This window comes from Lepidochelys kempii, chromosome 4, assembly GCF_965140265.1.
Source record: "Lepidochelys kempii isolate rLepKem1 chromosome 4, rLepKem1.hap2, whole genome shotgun sequence".
In the NCBI taxonomy this organism is placed as follows: domain Eukaryota; kingdom Metazoa; phylum Chordata; order Testudines; family Cheloniidae; genus Lepidochelys; species Lepidochelys kempii.
The window spans coordinates 54,596,819-54,615,983 of record NC_133259.1 but is presented as its reverse complement, the minus strand read 5'-3'; the positions used below and the strand labels follow the sequence as shown (position 1 = coordinate 54,615,983).

At 41.3% G+C, this 19,165-nt stretch overlaps 1 protein-coding gene across 3 annotated transcripts in view; it reads left to right on the top strand.

Moving 5' to 3' along the window:
- Positions 1–4,165: 4,165 nt before the first annotated feature.
- The window catches only part of SLC10A7 (solute carrier family 10 member 7), a 199,439-nt gene continuing 184,439 nt past the window's right edge, over positions 4,166–19,165 (top strand). Inside the window, exons 1-4 of one of the 3 annotated variants that reach the window (XM_073341293.1) lie at positions 4,166–5,041; positions 6,971–7,053; positions 12,931–13,067; positions 16,250–16,325. In XM_073341293.1, the coding sequence (XP_073197394.1) occupies positions 4,942–5,041; positions 6,971–7,053; positions 12,931–13,067; positions 16,250–16,325 (396 nt within the window). In that variant the 5' untranslated portion in view covers positions 4,166–4,941. The remainder of the gene's footprint in view (positions 5,042–6,970; positions 7,054–12,930; positions 13,068–16,249; positions 16,326–19,165) is intronic. The other 2 variants (XM_073341294.1, XM_073341295.1) reach the window with 2 other exon arrangements.

Genomic DNA, 19,165 nt, shown 5'->3' with positions numbered 1-19,165 from the left:
TATGTTGGTATCAATATGATACTACATGATGGAAGGTTTTTCAGAGTTTGCCTTTTTTAAAACCTAGGAAGTTATGCACAAAGAAAGCTGTAAAAAGAACATTATTAAAGTTGCAAAGTCAAACACTCCAAAGTTAGAAAATGCCAGAATTAAGGTGACCCAGGCAACCTTAATTTGGTTCCCTTGTGGATATGCATTCTGATACAGTCATTAACTACATGATCACATAATTTTTCCAGAGGCCCCTTGCCTACTTCAGTACATAGTATGGATCTGATATAGAGATGAATCACAGTTAGATAGTGAAGAATGCTGTTGTCTGTGTAGGATTACTGCCTCATTTGTAGCAGATGTTAGAAGGTGTCTAGTGATTGAGGCAAGAGATTGCAGGAAGAACAAGGATGGTCTCATTCCCTAGAGAACTGGATTCTATCCCTGCCTCTGCTACAGAATCCCTTTGTGATTCTGGTCAAATCCCTGTAGCCCAACTTTTCACAGGTAGTCACTAATTGTGTATTCCTTGTTTTGTGAGTGTCTGACTTGAGACTTGGGGTCTGATGTGCAGAAGTGCTGATCACTCACAATTGAAGTAATTGGGAGCTGTGCTTTGAACATATAAAATGGAATACAATTCTAAGATCCTAGGTGTGTCAAATAAGGCACCCAAAATGCAGGTACTTTTGACCTTAATCATTCTTTGCCTCAATACCCCATCTGTAAAATGGAGATAACACCCTTTGTGTGACAGGGGTATTCTGAAAATAAATACATTAATATGCGTAAAACACTCATATATTATAGTGATGAGTGCCATATGAAAGCCCATCAAGAAATTAATAATCCTGTCTTCAGAGCAAATAGTATAGTGTACAGACAATAGAGCATTGTGTCACACATCGAACACTAAGGATCATGGGTGGCAAGTCCTATGGGCCCATGGTGCCTGGGCACCAGGAATATTCCTGGCCCAGGGCCCAGTTCCTGCAATGGCTGAGGCCGGGTCTCTCCCTCGGCACCATTATTCTGTGAACTGCCAAAAAAGTATTGATCATGTAATTAAAGACTATCATAATGCATATACACAATGGGTGGGGGAGCAAATTAAGGGTGAACAGGAAGCCTTAATTCTGGCATTCCTTAACTTTTGAATGGTTGGCTTTGCAACCTTCATGATGTGTTTTAGTGTATTTTTGTCTTTGTGTTAACATAGAAGTAAATAATATAGGTGTTTATCTTTTGCTTAGTAACAATGGTAGCTCATTTAATGAGCCCTGATAAACTTGGACATGCCTTTCAGCCCTACTGGCGCAGAGTAAGGTCCCAATTTCCCCAGCTGTAGAATAGGGCTGGTAATGTTTGTAAAATGCTTTATGATCCATGGATGAACTGTCCATATAAATACTGTTACCTGATGAATACTAGGTAAAAACCCATTCCAAATATATTTCAGTAGGTGCAGTCCCATAACTGTTGTAACCACCCACTGATATTGTGAAAACAGCTGCAGGACCATTTCAACTATTGCTGAGAGCAGTTTAAATATTAAGGCATACCACAAGACAAGATCTATATATAAAATACAAGGACATTGACCAGAGGATGGTTCTAGTCAAATCAGGACTTGTGAAGTCTGACAGAAAACACATAGATCAACATGACTGTTTGCATTATAAAATCAGCTGCAGTGATCTATTTTTCAAAAGACAACCAACCCTTACACACATGTATGGTACCGGATTTTGCAAGATTTGCACTTATGTATCTGAGATTGGAATTAGGTCCATAATGTGCTTTGATCAGCTATAGTAAAATACACAAACATTTTTAACTGTGCAAATTTCTCCTTTTGGGGTGGGAGAAGATGCAGCCCTACATACTCTGAAAATTCAGCTATGGCATGTGCACTTAAACATACAGTAAATTGTTCAGGATACCTGGTGATACACACTTACATAGGTGAGATCAGAACTGAGCTGTGAGCTACAAACAGTAAACATTTATTTACTGGAAAGCAACAAAAAAGCATATGGTCCAACTGTTCTTTGAAGCCTGAATACACCCATGAAGAATGTGCAGCATAAATTTAACACTTAACAATCAGATATCAGGAACAATTATGTGCTTAAAACACCACTGAACAAGGGACACTATGAAAGTACTGGTGTGAGCAGTTAACAATGATAAAACGTTTCATACGTTATCATTTCCTTGTAAATGTGATTTAGAGGAAGGGGGTCATGGCCAGTCTGAGACTGGACTAATGAATCCATCAAGGAAGCTGATACAAGAGAGGAATAGAAAATTGAAAGTGCAAGTTGAGCACCAGAATCAGATTTTTATGATACTCTGTTTTAATGGAGATTTATTTAGTATTGAAATAAGCCCGCCGACTTTCAGCTAAAGACTAGAAGAGAATCATATATATTTTTCTAAGTCTGAAAGCAAGCTAGTCATTCATATGATAAATCACAAAAGATTAAGTTGGCTTTAGTTTATAGTAAGTGTTCCTTTTCCTGGAGGCAGGGCAGATGAGTTAGAATGAGTTCAGACTGAGAGGGAATCTGCTTTTTGTGGTGATGCAGTGGTAATGATAAGTGGATAAACTTGAAGGCAATGATGATGAATCTGCCATATGTGGTTTTATCACATCATTTAAATGACCAAAAGTAATTCTTTTTTGCTCTCTGTAATTTGACTACATGGAAACATAGGATTATTAATGAAAGAGAATCAGATTTCACCTTGGAGAACTTCATCATTAAGGGAAAAATACGGTTATTTGGTAAGGATCTATAGTGCTTGGTGCTCTACAAGACACAAAAGAAAACACAGTCCCAAAGAGTTTACAATTGAAAGCCCTACTGCAGCAAGAAATGTATGGACTCCAGTTCCCGCAATCCACTTTTCGTGAGCTGGAGTCTTACACCTGTGTGGATCAGATTGCAGGATCATGGCCAATATAGACAACTTTGAAGCCATTAAGCCTCCATCTATTTAGATCAATTAGAGCACTTGAATTCTCAGAAAAATACTTTGTAGGCTCTGTGGTAATCTGTATACAAACAAAAAATTTTTTATGCTAGTGTGTAGGAGCATATCTCAACCCAGGCACACACAGCCTACTCCAAACTACACACCAGTAACACCCAGTAATAATCTGAATAGAGAAACTAGTCTCCCTCGTTCAGTTTCTGACATTTTTTGTTTTATTGTGAACAACCTTCCTTCCAAATAAAACATATTCTACATGTCTTACACGCCTCATGTTTCACAAACTGTCCTAGTGATGAATTAATCTAAACGATATTACACAAGTCAGAACCATGATCATAGACTTAAGAACAAAATACGATATCTATATTTGTTTAAAGAAAAGGAGTACTTGTGGCATCTTAGAGACTAACAAATTTATTTGAGCGCATCTGATGAAGTGAGCTGTAGCTCACGAAAGCTTATGCTCAAATAAATTTGTTAGTCTCGAAGGTGCCACAAGTACTCCTTTTCTTTTTGCGGATACAGACTAACAGGGCTGCTACTCTGAAACCTATATTTGTTTAGTAATTAGACTGCCAGAGGTATTTTTCTATGCTGTTCCTATTGTCATATAAACAATAACTTCAACTGTCAATGTTATAAATTGAAGGGGGTCAGTTCAATGGAGTTCAGAAGCAAACTGGGGGGATCCATTCTACAAGTTGGCCCAGTAAGTGAGCTTATCAGTTGTTGATCAGAAGAAGGAATCCGTTAGACCACTTCTGGAAGGCCACTAATTGTGGTCTCCTGGGTGAAGAAAAACTTGCTGTGCTGGTAGAGCCTGGAGGTGACAAACACTGAACTTTTGCTTGAATTTTGGCCGGTGTAGCCCTCTGGGCAACTAGTGGCTACAAACTAAGGGATGGGTCCATGCTCTCCTTGCTTGGTAGTTAAAAGAATCCTGAAAGGCCAGTGGATGGAGGCCTACTTTTAACGGTAATTCACTCTTACATTTTATCAGACAATTTCCAGAACCTGAAACTTCCTTCTTTGCCAACAGTTGTTTCCTGCCAGATTGTGCAGCACACGCACCGGTTGCTGATTACAGCCTAGTCTCCCCTGCTGCATACGGGAGTTTTCCACACCCCCTGCCACGAACGAAGAAGCGAGTCATTCCAGCAACCAGCCTCCCACTGCAAACGCGCCCATTGGTTTGCAAAGGTAGCTGGGGAGGAAGGCGCACGTGTTGCTCCGACTCTCCCTCGCGCCGTGGCCGTCCCTGCCCCAGGCGCCCCTTTACTGCGGGCCCAGCTGCGATTGAGGAGGAGGAGGAGGAGCGCGCGCTCCCCCAGCCCGGCCCCGGGGAAAGCCTCCAACCCCAAGAACTGAACAGCCGAGTCACCCCTCCCCCCGGCTCGCGCGTCAAACGCCGGGCGTCACGGACCCATTGTAATGTATCAAAAAAGCGCGCAGCCCCCTAATCGCATAAGCCTCCCGCACGGGCGCCAGCCCCGCCGCCCACGGAACCTGGAGGGGGCTCCCCGGGCGGCAGGAGCAGCTCCCTGGCGCTGCCCCGCGGTCCTCGCGCGCTGGCCGGGCTGCAGCCGCCGGCGCCCGCCTGAGCTAGCGGAACTGCCCGCGCCGGGGGTAGCCGCGTAACTCCGCGCCGCGGAGGCAGCGGGCGCTGCAGCCCGACCCCCCTCTGATCTCGCGCGGCGCCCGGCCGGCCGGCGTTCCCTTGCCTGGGCGGGGGGGGGGAGCTCGGGGCTGCGGCGGGAGCCGGTGCGAGTCTATTAGCAGGCGCGTGGTAATGATGGCGGCGCTCAGTGAGACTTTCCCTGTCGCTGGATACTACTCCCGGCTCCTGCCCGCCGCCGCGGCAGCCCGGCTCCGAGCCCGCCCTTTGCAGCAGCGCCGCCGGGCAGGGGCCAAAGGCGCGCGTGGGGGGGGCGGCCGGCGCGGCGCAGCATGGGGCTGCTGGAGCGGACGCGGAAAGAATGGTTCATTCTGGGGATCGTGCTGGTGATCGCCGTGGCGAAGCTGGAGCCCGCCGTTGGGGTGAAAGGGGGTAAGTCCGATCCCGGGCCGCGCCGGCTGCCGCCAGGGGCTCGCCAAGCCAGCGAGAGAGAGGTGGGGGGCATTGAACAGGTGCCGGCCGTGCCCTACGCGGCGCCCCTCGCCGAGCCCCCTCTCGGCTCGTTCGCAGGCAGGCAAGCGAGGGGCTGAACCCGAGCGGGTGGGGGCAGCGTCCCCTGCCGTAGATCACAAGTTTTGGGGGGAACCAGACCAACGCCGGGGTTACTTTCAGGGCACAGCATCCTGCCGCCCCAGGAGTGGAGCGTTACTCCGCCAAGCGTGGCCGTTGCTTCCAGCAACTGGGCAAAATCCCCTGCCCCCCCCCCCACCCCCGTGCGCAGGTTATGGGCCGCGGAGCCCCCTGCACAGGGCTCCCTTGCGGCTCCAGGGCCCGCGCTGACACGTTGCACTGAGACCCGGGCGCGACTTCCGTGTGCCGGGACTGAATGGCGGTACAGTGCGAGCTACCAGCCCAACCTTGCTCAGTCGGGAAGGGTGGATTTTTCTGCAGCTGTCCAACTTGAAGAGAAGGGTGGTTTTTTGGAGTGAGGTTTGTAAGTGTCTCATTGAAATGTACACCAAAAGAATCCCTGATCACAAGAGAGAGGAGACACTTTAAAATGACCTAAAATGAGTCCAAAATTAAGGAACCTCCTTCCAAATGAGTGACACTAATACTGGACAAATAACATTTAATCACACTCAAGTTTTAAGCAATGGCAAATCGTATTATATAAGGGATGTGTTTCAAATGTGGGGAATTCAGTCTTGCTAGTCCCAATTTTTTTCCTGACTTTTTTTAAAGTTGTGTATAGTGTAAGGTGTTTTGTATGTAATACACAGACTGTTTTTGTATCTCCTGGAGTCAGGCCTATGTAAATCCAGGATTTCTCTGTAAATAGCTTGTCTCCAGCAATGCAGAAGTTGGGTGGATTCAGTGTAGAATCAAGCTCTCTATGAACTTTGAGATCATTGACTTGTGTAGAGGATTCAGTTTCTCCATGACCGTCAATAATGTATCTTTCATATGCGAGAGGAGACAGGATCTCCTCTTTTGGAGTAGAGCGTAAAGGCCTGCCTGCTTGCTACTGCAATTTTAGTCATGTCAGATTAGTACTACTAAAAGTATGAAATAAAAAGGAAAGAGATAATTTTAAAATAAGATAGTAGCGTGGTCAGAACTCCATTAGTAATGTTTAAAAATGGAGGCTGGGTTTTTGTTTTCAGCATTCCCACATGAGGCATGGTTCCTACCCCAAAAGGGTATTTGTCATTTTTATAAGAGTGAAAAATGTTAATTCCTTTGAAAGAGTGTACAAACATAGGCTTTTGATTCAGTGGGGTTCCTTGGAGGTGCCGGGGTCTGCCCATGCAGATCTAACTGCTGGATTGGGACCTTAGTGTGTTTAGAAATCATATACAGCTGGAGGTGTACTACACGGCCCCAGGGAGCCCTGTGTAGGGGTATAGCTTGCATTCCACTGTGCAGCCAGCCAACCTGTCAACCTGCTGGCTGCTACATGTTGCAATTCTGACTGGCCCATATGTGTGCAGCCCAGAGGTGGGAGAAGGCTCCTTATTTGCCACTTACCACTTAATATTTCCGCATTAAGGCAAGGCAGAATCTGCCCCAGGGTAACCAACAGGTATTGTATACATAGGCATACTTTTCATTGCATCATGCCTTTCATTGCTATCTCTCTCCGTTAATTAGTCTTGTTTGTTTTTGTTTTAAAATAAGAATGACATTCACTTAAATAGCAAAACTTAGTCTTTTAAACAGACTTTAAAGTTAATGATCAAAGTACTCCAAATATTTCTCTACATTCTGAAATATTTAATTACTTTGGTATATTATAACTTTTTATAGTGTTATTTCCTTAAGTGGTTCACTTTGTTTCTGTGGTTTTGTTTTTTTTAGGACCACTGAAGCCAGAAATTACCATAACATATATTGCTGTTTCAGCTATATTCTTTAACAGTGGACTCTCATTAAAAACTGAGGTACTGTAAATAAGTTCTCTTTGGTTCTTTCTTATTTTATTTTAGAAGTTTGGGCTGATCTTGAACAGGCCTGAATGTAGTTAGGCACATCAAATTACTGACTCTTTTTTGTTGGTAGATAACTAATGGAACCATGTGAAAGTTACATGTGTACATAACTAGTTTGTGTGTTTTTAAAAAAATTACACAGCGCCAGAAGGAGAGAGGAGCAGGACATACTGAGTGAAATTCACTCACCTGTGGAGGGTCTGCACAAGACACTTTATTGTTGCAGAAATCCCACAGTCAATCTCTAGTGAGATTGAGAGGATGTAAATGGAGCCTCCATGCCTCTATGAACTACAGCGAAGGCTTAGCATCATCCCCAAATGAGGCTGACTGAGCAAGTAGCTACAGGATCCATGCTTATGATGATCCAGTGGCTTCAAACTGCTGCAGAGGTGGACGCCTAAGGGGTAGCAGTTGCTACAGCAGTTTATTGCCTGGAATAATGGTCCCAGAAGAGTTTCTCTGCAGCTCCATGGCTTGGGAACAGTTTACTAGAAGATTCTCATATATTCAGTTGTGCTTGGTGGAATGCTGAACTTCAAAGGAATATTGCTGCATTTGTGCTTTGACTCTGCTGCCACACTCAGTAGTGCTTCAGGGGTGCCTGAGCCTGTTTCAATTCTTATTCCCATTTTACTTTAAAAAAAGAAAAATTGGTGGGGGGAAAAAAGTCTCAAGTAGCTTAAGAAATGTTGCCTAGTTGCCTGCAAAACTTTGGTGACTGGGTGAAGGGATGCAGCAGTTTTCTGTCAAATTTGTCTGCCAGCGCATCTCAGGTGACCTTACTTGAAAGAGAACCATTGCACTTCTCTGCCTGTGCAGCCTCTCTGTTCCTTTTCACTTTGTTGGCTGATTTGATCTGTTACTTAAGAGGATAACTTAAATAGCTCCTAATTCACCTGCTTAAGTAAGTAATTTAGCTAGCTGCAAAGCAATGATGAAATCAGTAATTTGGCTAATACTTTGTACCAGGGTTTGACAAACCTACTTACCTGCTCACCTTTGTTAAGTGGGAAGTTTCTCTTGGCTATTGAGCCAAACTATATTATTGAATTCTGCAGAATTTAAGCTTTCATATTTTGTTTTAAGTTTCTAAGCTTATGGTTGTGAAGATAACCCTCCAAATGGGAGCCAAGTCTGAATTAATGCCATCCTGAGTCTATAGTCAGATTGTTCCAGCGCCACTGTTGATTCTCATGGTTTTGCGGGGTTATGGCAGCAGTGAAATTAATCTCTCTGGTTGGTTTCATTGCTGCTATTTCAGAAGCCTGTGGTTATCAGTGAAACTGTCAAGAATCATGTCAGTTTCATCCTTTCACCTGGAAAACCAATTAATACTAACAGAAGCTAGCTCTGGAGTTATTCATGGGGAAGAGGACCCAAAAACAGTGGCTGGGAAGTGGTGGTGTAGTTGAGTTCTCTTCTCTCAGCAGGCAGGAATTCCTGAAGTGCAGGGAAGAAATGGAAAGGTCCTTTTTCCTTTCAGTAATTTCAAGTCTTGATGCTTCAAATTAATAAAACAGCTGCTAACTAGAAGCTGATGAGAGATGTAGCCCCACACCTTGTCCAGGGACAGTACTGTGGTAGACATGCCAGCAAGTGAGGGTGGCAGAAGGGCTTGGCTTTTGTATCTGGCTGGTGAGGCACCCCTCCCCACGCAAATCATTTTTTGTATCTACCTTTGTCTAGTAGGTTTAGTGCTTGGCAAGTTAAGTGCCTACTAAACTTTTCAAGCCCAGCTTTGGACTTACATGGCATCTTTTCATCCAAGGACCTCAAAGCAATTTATAAACATGAATAAGGCCATATGTACACTACAAAATTATGTTGACCTAAGTTATGATGGCATACAGCCGCCATGGTAATTAAATCACTTTTGCGGGTCCACACTATACTCGTTTGTGTCATCAGTGAGCGTCCTCATCAGGAGACCTTGTACCGATTGTACTGTTAGTGTGGAGCATTGTGGGACAGCTTCTGAAAGCCAGTGACAGGTTATGTAAACAATGCAGTGTCTACAGTGATGCTACGTTGACCTAGCTACGTCAACCATAACTCAATGCTGCTCGCAGAGGTGGCGTTATTAAGCTGCCACAGTGGGGCAGTTATGTCGGCGGGAGCGAAATTTTAATGTAGACTCTTAGGTCTTACTCAATTAGGCTGATGTAAGTTGCCTTGCATCGACCTGTCTTCCCATATTTTAATGTTACAGTATTTTGAGTTGCAGTGCAAGTTATTTTCTCTTTTGGTTTTTATCAATTCTTGAGTGTGTGTGTACGTGTATTGGGATCACTTTGTTTTTACATTTGTTAATTTTAATGGAGCATGCATTCAGTATATTCTGTAAAATCATAAGAAACTGTACAAATTTTATGTCATTAATAGACAAAATGTTCACACTTCCAGATTTTTATTTTCATTCATAAACTAAGATATGCTTGCTTTTTTTTTTTTTTTAATATTATCCTTCATGGTTCAGTGTTATCAGGAAAACAGAACTCATGCTCAACAATGCTATTGTAGATGTGGATTCAGAAGTTCTTTACAAAGCAGTGGGCAGCTTACTGGTATAGCTCTGTTTATGCACATACAAAAAGCATCTTGGTTGTATTTTCAAAAACATGAATTACCATAAGTAGAGAGAAGTTTATATTTGTAGTAATAACTCTGTAGTCATGATACATGAGCAGAATATTTGCCCATACCATCACGCCCATTCAGCTTTCAGTTTATTGGCTGGTTTGGTCTTTGAAAGAGCTCTATTAACTAAGTCCCCACAGACCTAGAATTTGAAATCATATTCCTGAATATCTGGTTAGTGGCTACAGTTGTACAGTGGGGAATCTGACGAGTCATTGAAAAAGGTTTTACTGTGTGTAGGTACTGACACACAAAAGGCCATATTGTGCTCACTGTCCTGATTAGAGGGAGGAGTGGAACTGTGCTCCCCTGTGGGAGCTTGGGTGGCACAGAAATGCCCTGAATGTCCTGATATGTTGGGGAGATAGTGTAGCTTTCTCTGTTGGCTTGTGCAGGGAGGGGTGGGGCTATGGTTTGGCAGCTTCCCCTGCCCCTTTGAGGTGTCCTGAGAGAGTAGTCTCTGCATTTTCTCAAGTGCACCGACTGAAATTCTGACAGGCCTTTTTGTGAGATGCACAACAGGGTAAAGGCTCCTTATTCACTCCTTTCCTTTGTATCCATGATATGGACTGTGACAATATGATTCAAAATGTATCCTTTATAAGGGTCTCCTCTTAAAGGTGACCAGCAAAGACATTGAAAAACCAATAATTTTGGGGAATATATTTCTTGTAATGCAAATCTCTTCCTCCACTCCCATCTGTTCAAGTCTACAAAGGCCTATCCTATAAGTGTGGCACCACTACATGCGCTTCTACAGCAATTTTCATGAAACCTATCTTGGGTTCCTTATAGGGCATTTCCCAAAAGATATAAGATGATACTATTGAAAACTGTATAATACTGTACAGTTCTAAAATCCAGCAATGGGTGGCAATGTCACACTCACCCAGACTGATTATGGGGTGAGTGTGACATTGCCACCCATACACTGTACAAGGGGTCTTGGACTGGCCTAGTGAATGATTTGTGGTGGGACAGAACTTTTCGGACCTGGCAAGAAATAAGACGGAATGTACAAATGGCCAGATAATTCTCCTATTCTAATTATTTGGGATTTTAGCATATGTAATAGTTTTGTGTTTTGTTTTTTTTAAAAACCCTTGCTTTTAAAATAGCTATACTTTAATCACTTTCTGTATTCTTTCACCTCATCTGGTCTTTAAAAAAATTCTTTCCTTTGCTGGTGATGAACCCTCTATTCATCTTTGTTCTCCTTGTTGAAGAAAAGATGACGTCGTACTGTGATGAGACTATCTGTAGTGCAGTAGTTGATATGCAATGCTGGTTAAGAAGATGCTATTCTAATGCTTCTTCACAGATTGTATTGCATTGTGATCAGTCTCACATGGATAAAGAGGCCCTTTTTCTTACTGACGATTTTCCATTCTTTAAAAATATTTTCACTTCTTAGAGGTCTTATGTGTTTAAACAAAAAATTAATATATTGTTTCTTTTGTGATGATATTGTCAGTGTATATTATAAATCCCTGTTTTCAGGGCTACGTGACTTCCTGAGAACACCTTGCAAATAGAAAAAAGGGGCAGATTTTTAGATCAAATATGTTGTGGGTTTTTTTTTAATCAAGTTTGAGGGAAACACTTTTAGTTTGTTAAGAGAAGGCAAAAATACCTGACAAGGTTCCGATGCTGAATCCCTTATATTTCTAAAACTTTTATTTTCTTCAGTGGTGGATAAAGATGCAGTATTTGACCTTAGTGTGGGTCTTAAAGCTTGTTTGTTTGTTTTTTATTTATAAATTGCCTTTTTCTTAAAGGTGGCTAAATTTTAAAATTAAAAATTTCAACAGGCCCTTACTCTTTAAGCTGCTTGAAAAAGAATCCACTGCCAGCTGATACAAATTTACGTTTTAAAAAGTGACTACTATGTATGTGCAATGAACTAGACTTTCTACATTTTTTAAAATGTAGAATCTGACATATCTAACCTAATTAAAGATAGCTGGAGAAACCTAACAAATTAGCTTTCTCATAAGAGTTACATTAGATATCAGTTAAGTAAAGTGACTGAAAAGGACTCCAGTGTTTTTCTGAGGGAGACAGCTAAATAGGTTAGGGTGATCCATTTCCATTCAGATTTATTACATTCAGAAAGAGTTGATCTGACAACAAGAATTTTTCTTTTGTTTGAAAGGAAATGTATATACAAAACTACTAAGAGAATTGTTGCACAACAAGAGTACCAATGCGAAGAGACACATAGTTAAGAGGGAAATATGTAATAATCTTCAATCACCCTTGTGAAGTGCTTTGAGGGTCTCTGATGAAAGGTGCTGTGTAACAACAAAGTCTTATTTATTTTTCCTGCACCCAGCTGAATTTTGCTCCTCATTTCTCTGAATTTTCTTGCTTTTGTTAGTTTGTCATAGCCTCAGCGTTCTTTCTGTGTAGTTCTTCCAAACCTTAATATTACTTGGTACGAATTTGCCGTCGATGGTTCTGGTGTATGTCAGTTTTTAAGCATTTCTGGGATGCTGAACAAATAAAAACTGACGCTGAATTAATTTGCTGTGTGAGTTTTAACTTTTCACTAGCGAAAACATACCTGTGAGTCTTTCTGCAGTGTAAAGGCCCTTTTCTGTTGGCATGCAAGAGACTTACACTCTTGTTGGCTCTGTTTAGACTAGAGAAACTTTTAAAATTGTCTCCATATTGATTACATTAGTTCATCTCCCTTGTGGTATTCATAGAATCATAGAATATCGGGGTTGGAAGGGACCTCAGGAGGTCATCTAGTCCAACCCGCTGCTCAAAGCAGGACCAATCCCCAATTTCTGCTTCAGATCCCTAAATGGCCCCCTCAAGGATTGAACTCACAACCCTGGGTTTAGCAGGCCAGTGCTCAAACCAGTATTAACAGTGGGAGCCTTAGTGTTGACGGGCTGTCAGCTGACACAGTTCTTGGAAGGGTGACAGAGCCAGAGATTTTTCTGCACTAACCTACCATAATGGGAGCTGAGCTGGTGTTAGCAACAGTGAGAAATATTTTGACAAAAGACCCTTTTGTGAGCCTTGGTGTTAATGGTTTTGAAGGGGAGAATAGACTTCTAAAAGACTTAGAATGCGTGCATTTTTGTCTTAATGTAAAGGTGACCCTATTTCAAACAGCCCAAATGTGAACTTACCTTTGCTGTTATGACTGCAGCTTCCTCTCTTCTTGTTTTGCAGGAGCTGACAAGTGCTTTGATGCATGTGAAACTACATCTTTTTGTCCAGATCTTTACACTTGTGTTCTTCCCAACAGCAATATGGCTTTTTCTTCAAGTGTTATCAGTCACACCTATAAATGAATGGCTTTTAAAAGGGTATGTTTAAACATATTAGAGTGAAATATATTATGGCTACTTATTAAGGGCTGCTGTACCAGTAATATGTGTTTAACAGTTATATAGTGAAGAGATTTCACTGTGTAGTTTCATGCTTTGACACTTGCTATTGAAGAAGTACACATAAGATTATCCTTTCAGAATTATGGTCTCATGTTTAGAAAGACTTGTCAGCTAATTTCATTTGTAGGGAGCTTGCAACAGATCAGCTTTCTCTTTGACATGCAGTCTGTCGAAGCTGCTATGCTTGATTTCAAGACGTATGGAAAAAAGTGATTGCTGAAGAGAGGCTTAAATCTATGAATACTTTTAAAAAAGCACAATATGTGACATATGTGTTACAAGTATTGTGTGTATTTAGCATCACACTGTACACATCCAGATGATTGTTCAATATTGGTTCTTCCGCCAAGTGGTGGAAAAAAAATTAGAGTTTTTATGTTGGAACAAATCTCTTATTCTTTGAAATGATGAATTAAGTAGTGGCTGTTTATCATGAGAATAAAAGGCATGGTCTTAAATGAATTTGTCTAATCTTCAAACAAATGTTTATAGATACAAAGTGACACCATAAATGATATGATAATAAACAGTACAAAAAATCCTAAAATAGAGAAGCATCAAAATCAAACTTATATAGCAAGAATCACCAGGCTTTGCTGTGTAAATAAAATATAAAAATAAACTATTGTGTTAGAAATATCCCAGTTGTAAATAGAGAGCAGTGCTGTTCCATCCACTGGAAAGAAACCCCATTGTTCCAATAGTTTGGTGTTGCTTCAGAACAATCCTCCGTGTAAATATCTTAGTTGTAAAGCTGCACATGTGTGTATGTCCTTAAAATAGAGCTGTTTTTGCTGTTTGTTTCAGTATTTCTCCAGACTGTTCTGTTTTTCTAAGTATAAAGTGGTGCACACATTACAAGTGACGTTGAATTTGAGACAACAAAAACATCATTTAGGAAATGTTAGCGCTGTTCCTCATAATGGTGTCAATAGATCAGTTGGAGTAGAAGCATGCCAGTGTATCAGAATTAATTTAGACTTGGTGAAGCATAAAAACAGTTACAGTGAATATGAGTGCAAAGGTTTTGCACCAGCAAGACCGGTGACAGGCTTTCTCATCATCATAGCCTGTCAAAATTCAGTCCTAACACAGAACAGTCTCATTTGCTAGACTGCAAAGTGCAAGGAGTTTTGATTCCTCTCTTCCCACTCTCTGCATTACCATCCCCATTCCCCTCTTCCTTTTGATGACATTTTTCATGCCGATCTAGTCCTTAAGGGATGCATTCTTATCTTAATACACAGGGGTATATACATGCAACTTCCTAAACGCTGTTTTTCTCTCAAATTTGCATTTACGGCCATTTTTACACAGGGATCTAATGAACAAATATGCTTTTTGTGATGCTTATAAATGCTTTTAGAGAGCCACCATCAACTTGCCAGACTGTTTATATATATATATATATATATATTGCCTCTTAAAAATAAATAAATAAAAATTTAGAGCTGATCCCGCAAAAACACCAAATGCTTTTAACTCCAACTGGCATTATTAGGCGTTGAGGGCACTCACCACCTCAAAGGAGGTACTCCAAACCTGGCATGACTGGATCCATATAACGCTCCTTTCCATCATCTGCCGTTTCCTTCTCTAACAATGGTAACTGTGACTGAATTGATCATCCTTTATCCATTCCTTCTCATTTATATTTTTTCTCATGTTTCTAAGCATTCACTAACAGCAAATCTATTCTGTAATATAGTTTCTTTCTGTGCTGGCTTATAAAGTGATATTAACACCAAAGGTGTATTGATACTACATCTCTGAGTGTGAGCTAACACTTTAAAATTCATAGTAGTTAATGTCTAGAGATGGCCTTGAACCAGAACAGTGGGTCAGAAACACAAATACTGGAAAGTTTAAGTTGGGCCCATTATCAGTTAAGAGCCTTAGCTGGTTTTGTTGCCCTTACCAGCCTCAAGTCCTAATGGGCGGAGTCTGAACTCTTGTTGCATATCTTGTAAAACCAGAGGCACTACTTGTGTAAGCTTAGCGACTGTGAATAGAAGATGCCCTGCAAGATTAGGGTATTGTGATCTTACTGATGTAATGCCTGCAATATTGCATATGTAATATAAAACTTATTTAAGCCATAGTAGCTACCATTGTCCTGGTACGTGAACTCAAGATCCCTTACTTTCAAAAGACACACTGTCAAGTATTTAGGCCTAAAACTTAACCTCCTAAATTTATAGTAATCTGCTGTGGCATGTTCTCATATTAAATATATAATTAAAATAATCAGTGATTAATTTTTGTACATTTTACTATTTTTGTGGGATGTACTTAAAACAAACAAAAAGTTTACCTCCTATTTTTCTCTTGTGCTCACTCTGCAGTAGCATTCACAATATACTATACACATTACTAAAGCATCATTGATGCACAAACGAGGATGTGAGCATCACAGCTATTTTAGTTTCTGCGTCCCTAAAAATTAGGGGGAAAAGCAATTGATGTTTGACTAATAGATGTAGAAAAAACCAGTAAGGAAGAAAATGTTTATCTTCAGTCTTCTGAGAGTTTTAAGAGAGAGTGAAAATACATATGAAGATGAAACACTTGACAACTTCTCTAAACATACAATAAATAAAAATTTTAGTGGTGTTTTTAAAATATGTTTTAACTAAAAGTAGAAGAGGACAATGTGAACCTAAAATAATGAACCTACATCTTCTCCCTCTGCCACCTTCTTAATGGTCCATATTTTTAGAACATGGTATCTTCTATAGAAAAATAAATGCATACGTCTTATGTTGCATATTTTCCATTATAGATGTGGTGTTTCAAAGCACTTTACACACATAAATAAATCAAGACTCAATTTTGTGAATTGTAAGCGTTATAATCTCCGTGGTACAGATGGGGAAACAGAGTCACTAAGAGGTTAACTGATTTATTCAGGATCACAGAGCAGGGATGATCACAGTGCCATGGATGATAACAGAACACGTAAAAGTCTTGCTTCCTAGTGCTGTGCTCTAACCACTAGACAGTTGAGCTTGTGATAAATAATCATTTTTGTTCAGCTTTGATGGTTGTTTAGTGCTAGTGTCTTGCAGTGAATATTGCATTTCCTTTTTTGTGTTTAGTTTGCAGACAGTAGGCTGTATGCCGCCTCCTGTGTCTTCTGCTGTGATTTTAACCAAAGCTGTTGGTGGAAATGAGGTGAGTTTTTATTTTATTCACAATTGATCTTATTTGTTGTTGATTTATACAAAGAACTTTTGTGTAATCAAAGTCATGTGCTAAAATGTACAGCCTGGTGAAATAGAGCTTTTCATATTATTACAGTTTATGAAGACTCTCAAACTTAAAGCATGGATATGAAAAAAGGCAAATTTAAATTTATCATGTAAACTGGGGTTCTCAAAGTGGGGGGGTTGGGACCCCTCGGTGGTTCATGAGGTTATTACATGGGGGGTTGCGAGCTATCAGCCTTCACCCCAAACCCCGCTTTGCATCCAGCATTTAAAATGATGTTAAATATATAAAAAAGTGTTTTTAATTTCTAAGGGGGGCGCACTCAGAGGATTGCTATTTGAAAGGCGTCACCAGTACAGAAGTTTGAGAACCACTGGTGTAACATCCTGACAAACTCCTGTGGCTACTGAGCCCACTGTTGCTACAAAGTAATATAATCACATCCATCTCTATTATGATTTATTTCTCCTTCCCTGACCAGTTTGTGTATTTATTCACCTGTTGTATATTGTCTGAATCTTAGATAGTGAGTTCCCTGGGGCAGGGACAGTCTCTATGGTGGTTGTTTGTACAGTGCTTAGTATTATGAGGCCCTAAGTCCTCTTTAGGATCCTGAGGCAATACAAATAATTATTACACACAAAAAGCTACATTTAAAAGACCCTTCAAGGGTTGTAAAGTCAAGTGCTCAGAAAGTTAGGAAATGCCAGAATAAGCAACAGACAACTTTAATTAAATCCCCTTGTGCGTATGCAGTATGATGCAGTCTTTAATTACATGCTCGTGTACTGTTTTTTTGCCCAGGATCCCTACCTTATTTAGTGCACATGATGGACAATGCTCACTGAATGGATAGCTGTTCATTACTTTTTTCTCTCCTCATTTACTGCACACTATTCAAACCCTGCTCTGAAGTCAGAATTATTAATTTCCTCTTTGGCTTTTCTGCTGTACTTATTGCTATAGTATCTGAGTACTTCAAAATATTCATGTTTGTTTTCATTGCACACCAGTGAGATTTGGAGGGGGAGGGTATTATCCCCATTTCACAGATGGGGGAATTGAGGCCCAGATGTTTACAGGAGTCTAAGTCTCACTTTTCAAAGGGATTTAGGCACTTATGAGTCTAAATACCACAGATAGTGTATGGGTTTAGACTCCTAAGTGCCTAAGTCCCTTTTGAAGATGAGACATAGGCTCTTAAATCAGTTGGGCATTGTGCTGCTGCGTAAAGCAATGCCTGAATAGCTTTAAAAATCAGGACAAGAGAGATTAAGGGTAGGTCTACACGACCCACTGGATTGGTGGGTAGCAATCGATATATTGGGGTCGATCACGATAAATCAATCCCCGAGTGCTCTCCCATCGACTCCAGAACTCCAGCGCTGTGAGAGGCACAAGCGGAGTCAACAGCAGAGTGGCGGCAGTCGACTCACCGCTGTGAAGATGCCACGGTAAGTCGATCTAGGTATGTCGACTTCAGCTATGCTGTTCTCATAGCTGAAGTTGCGTACCTTACATCGACCATCCCCCTAGTGTAGACCAGGGCGAAGATCAAAAGTATCAACTGAGAAGCTCTAGAACTAATTTTTAGGTGTCCAGGACCTGGTTTTTCTTAGCAAACTTAATTCTGGCATTTTCTAACTTTTGAATACTTTGCAACTTTAATAATGTTCTTTTAATGTAGGGGTTTTTAAAGTGTAATTTCCTAGGTTTTTTGTTTTTGTTTTAAAGCAAGCTGGTGAAACAGAAATTCAGTCATGAACCATCGTATTGACACCCCCATGGGTTATCAGCAAGGTTGGAACTTTTAAATCCTCTGCCACTTGAGCTCACTGAGCAACTTATAGCGGTAGTACGTTGTCATCCTTTGTGTGGACCAGGTTAGAGGGGGATGAGACATATGCTTTGCCAGTGGGTTGCGCGCACATTTTCTGATATCGGGATTGGTGAAGCTTGGGTGTCTTGGTTCCACACTAGGTTCTGGAGGGGAGTGTGGTCTAGTGGTCATATTTCTGCCTCTGTTCCCCCGAGCTGGACCCTTTCTGCCCTGTCCCCTTCAGACAGTCCCTGTCTCAATCATCTCTGCCTGCCCCCCTTACCCCTTAGCTTCTTGTCTCTTTGCCTAGCCAGTCCTAGTCTCCACCCCCATCTCGGATTTCACATCTTAATACCGATTTCCCTCACTAGCTCATTGTCCCAATCTATTCCCTCACCTTCCTCCCTACCATGTCTGGCTCTTGTCCCTTCTGCATTCAAGTCAGGGTGCATTCTCCTCCAGACTCCCAGGGGACCAGAAGCGGGAGCATTGAATGCACAGAAGAGACAGTCTCTCTGACAAATTCTACAGAGAATGTGCAATTATTTGTGGTTTACAACATGGCCAGATTCTGGCTCTTTTGCTGCATGGGAACAGCAAAAGGCAAATGACTGACGCCAGGGCAATGCTTCCTGCCAAATTTCAGTCCTTTGCCCCAAAGCACGGAGGTTCTAGAGCTTCTCAGCTGAATGGTTATGAGAATTTTTTAATGTAGGAAAAACAATGTATTTTTCTCTGTCACTGAAATCACCTCTGATCTGTGAAGTTGTATTCAATACCTGAAGCAAAATTCAGCTTGCATGGTAGTAGTGATTGTTGACTATTATCCCTTCTAGTCTACTGTTGTCTCATCAAGCACTGATTCATCTTCTTACATGATCCTTCTTACTGAGTTAGAGACTTGTTAGGGCTTCAGTAGATTTTATAAGGGTAAAGAATGGAGAGGGTGGTGGATAGTTGCAATATGTTAGTAAGAAACATGAAG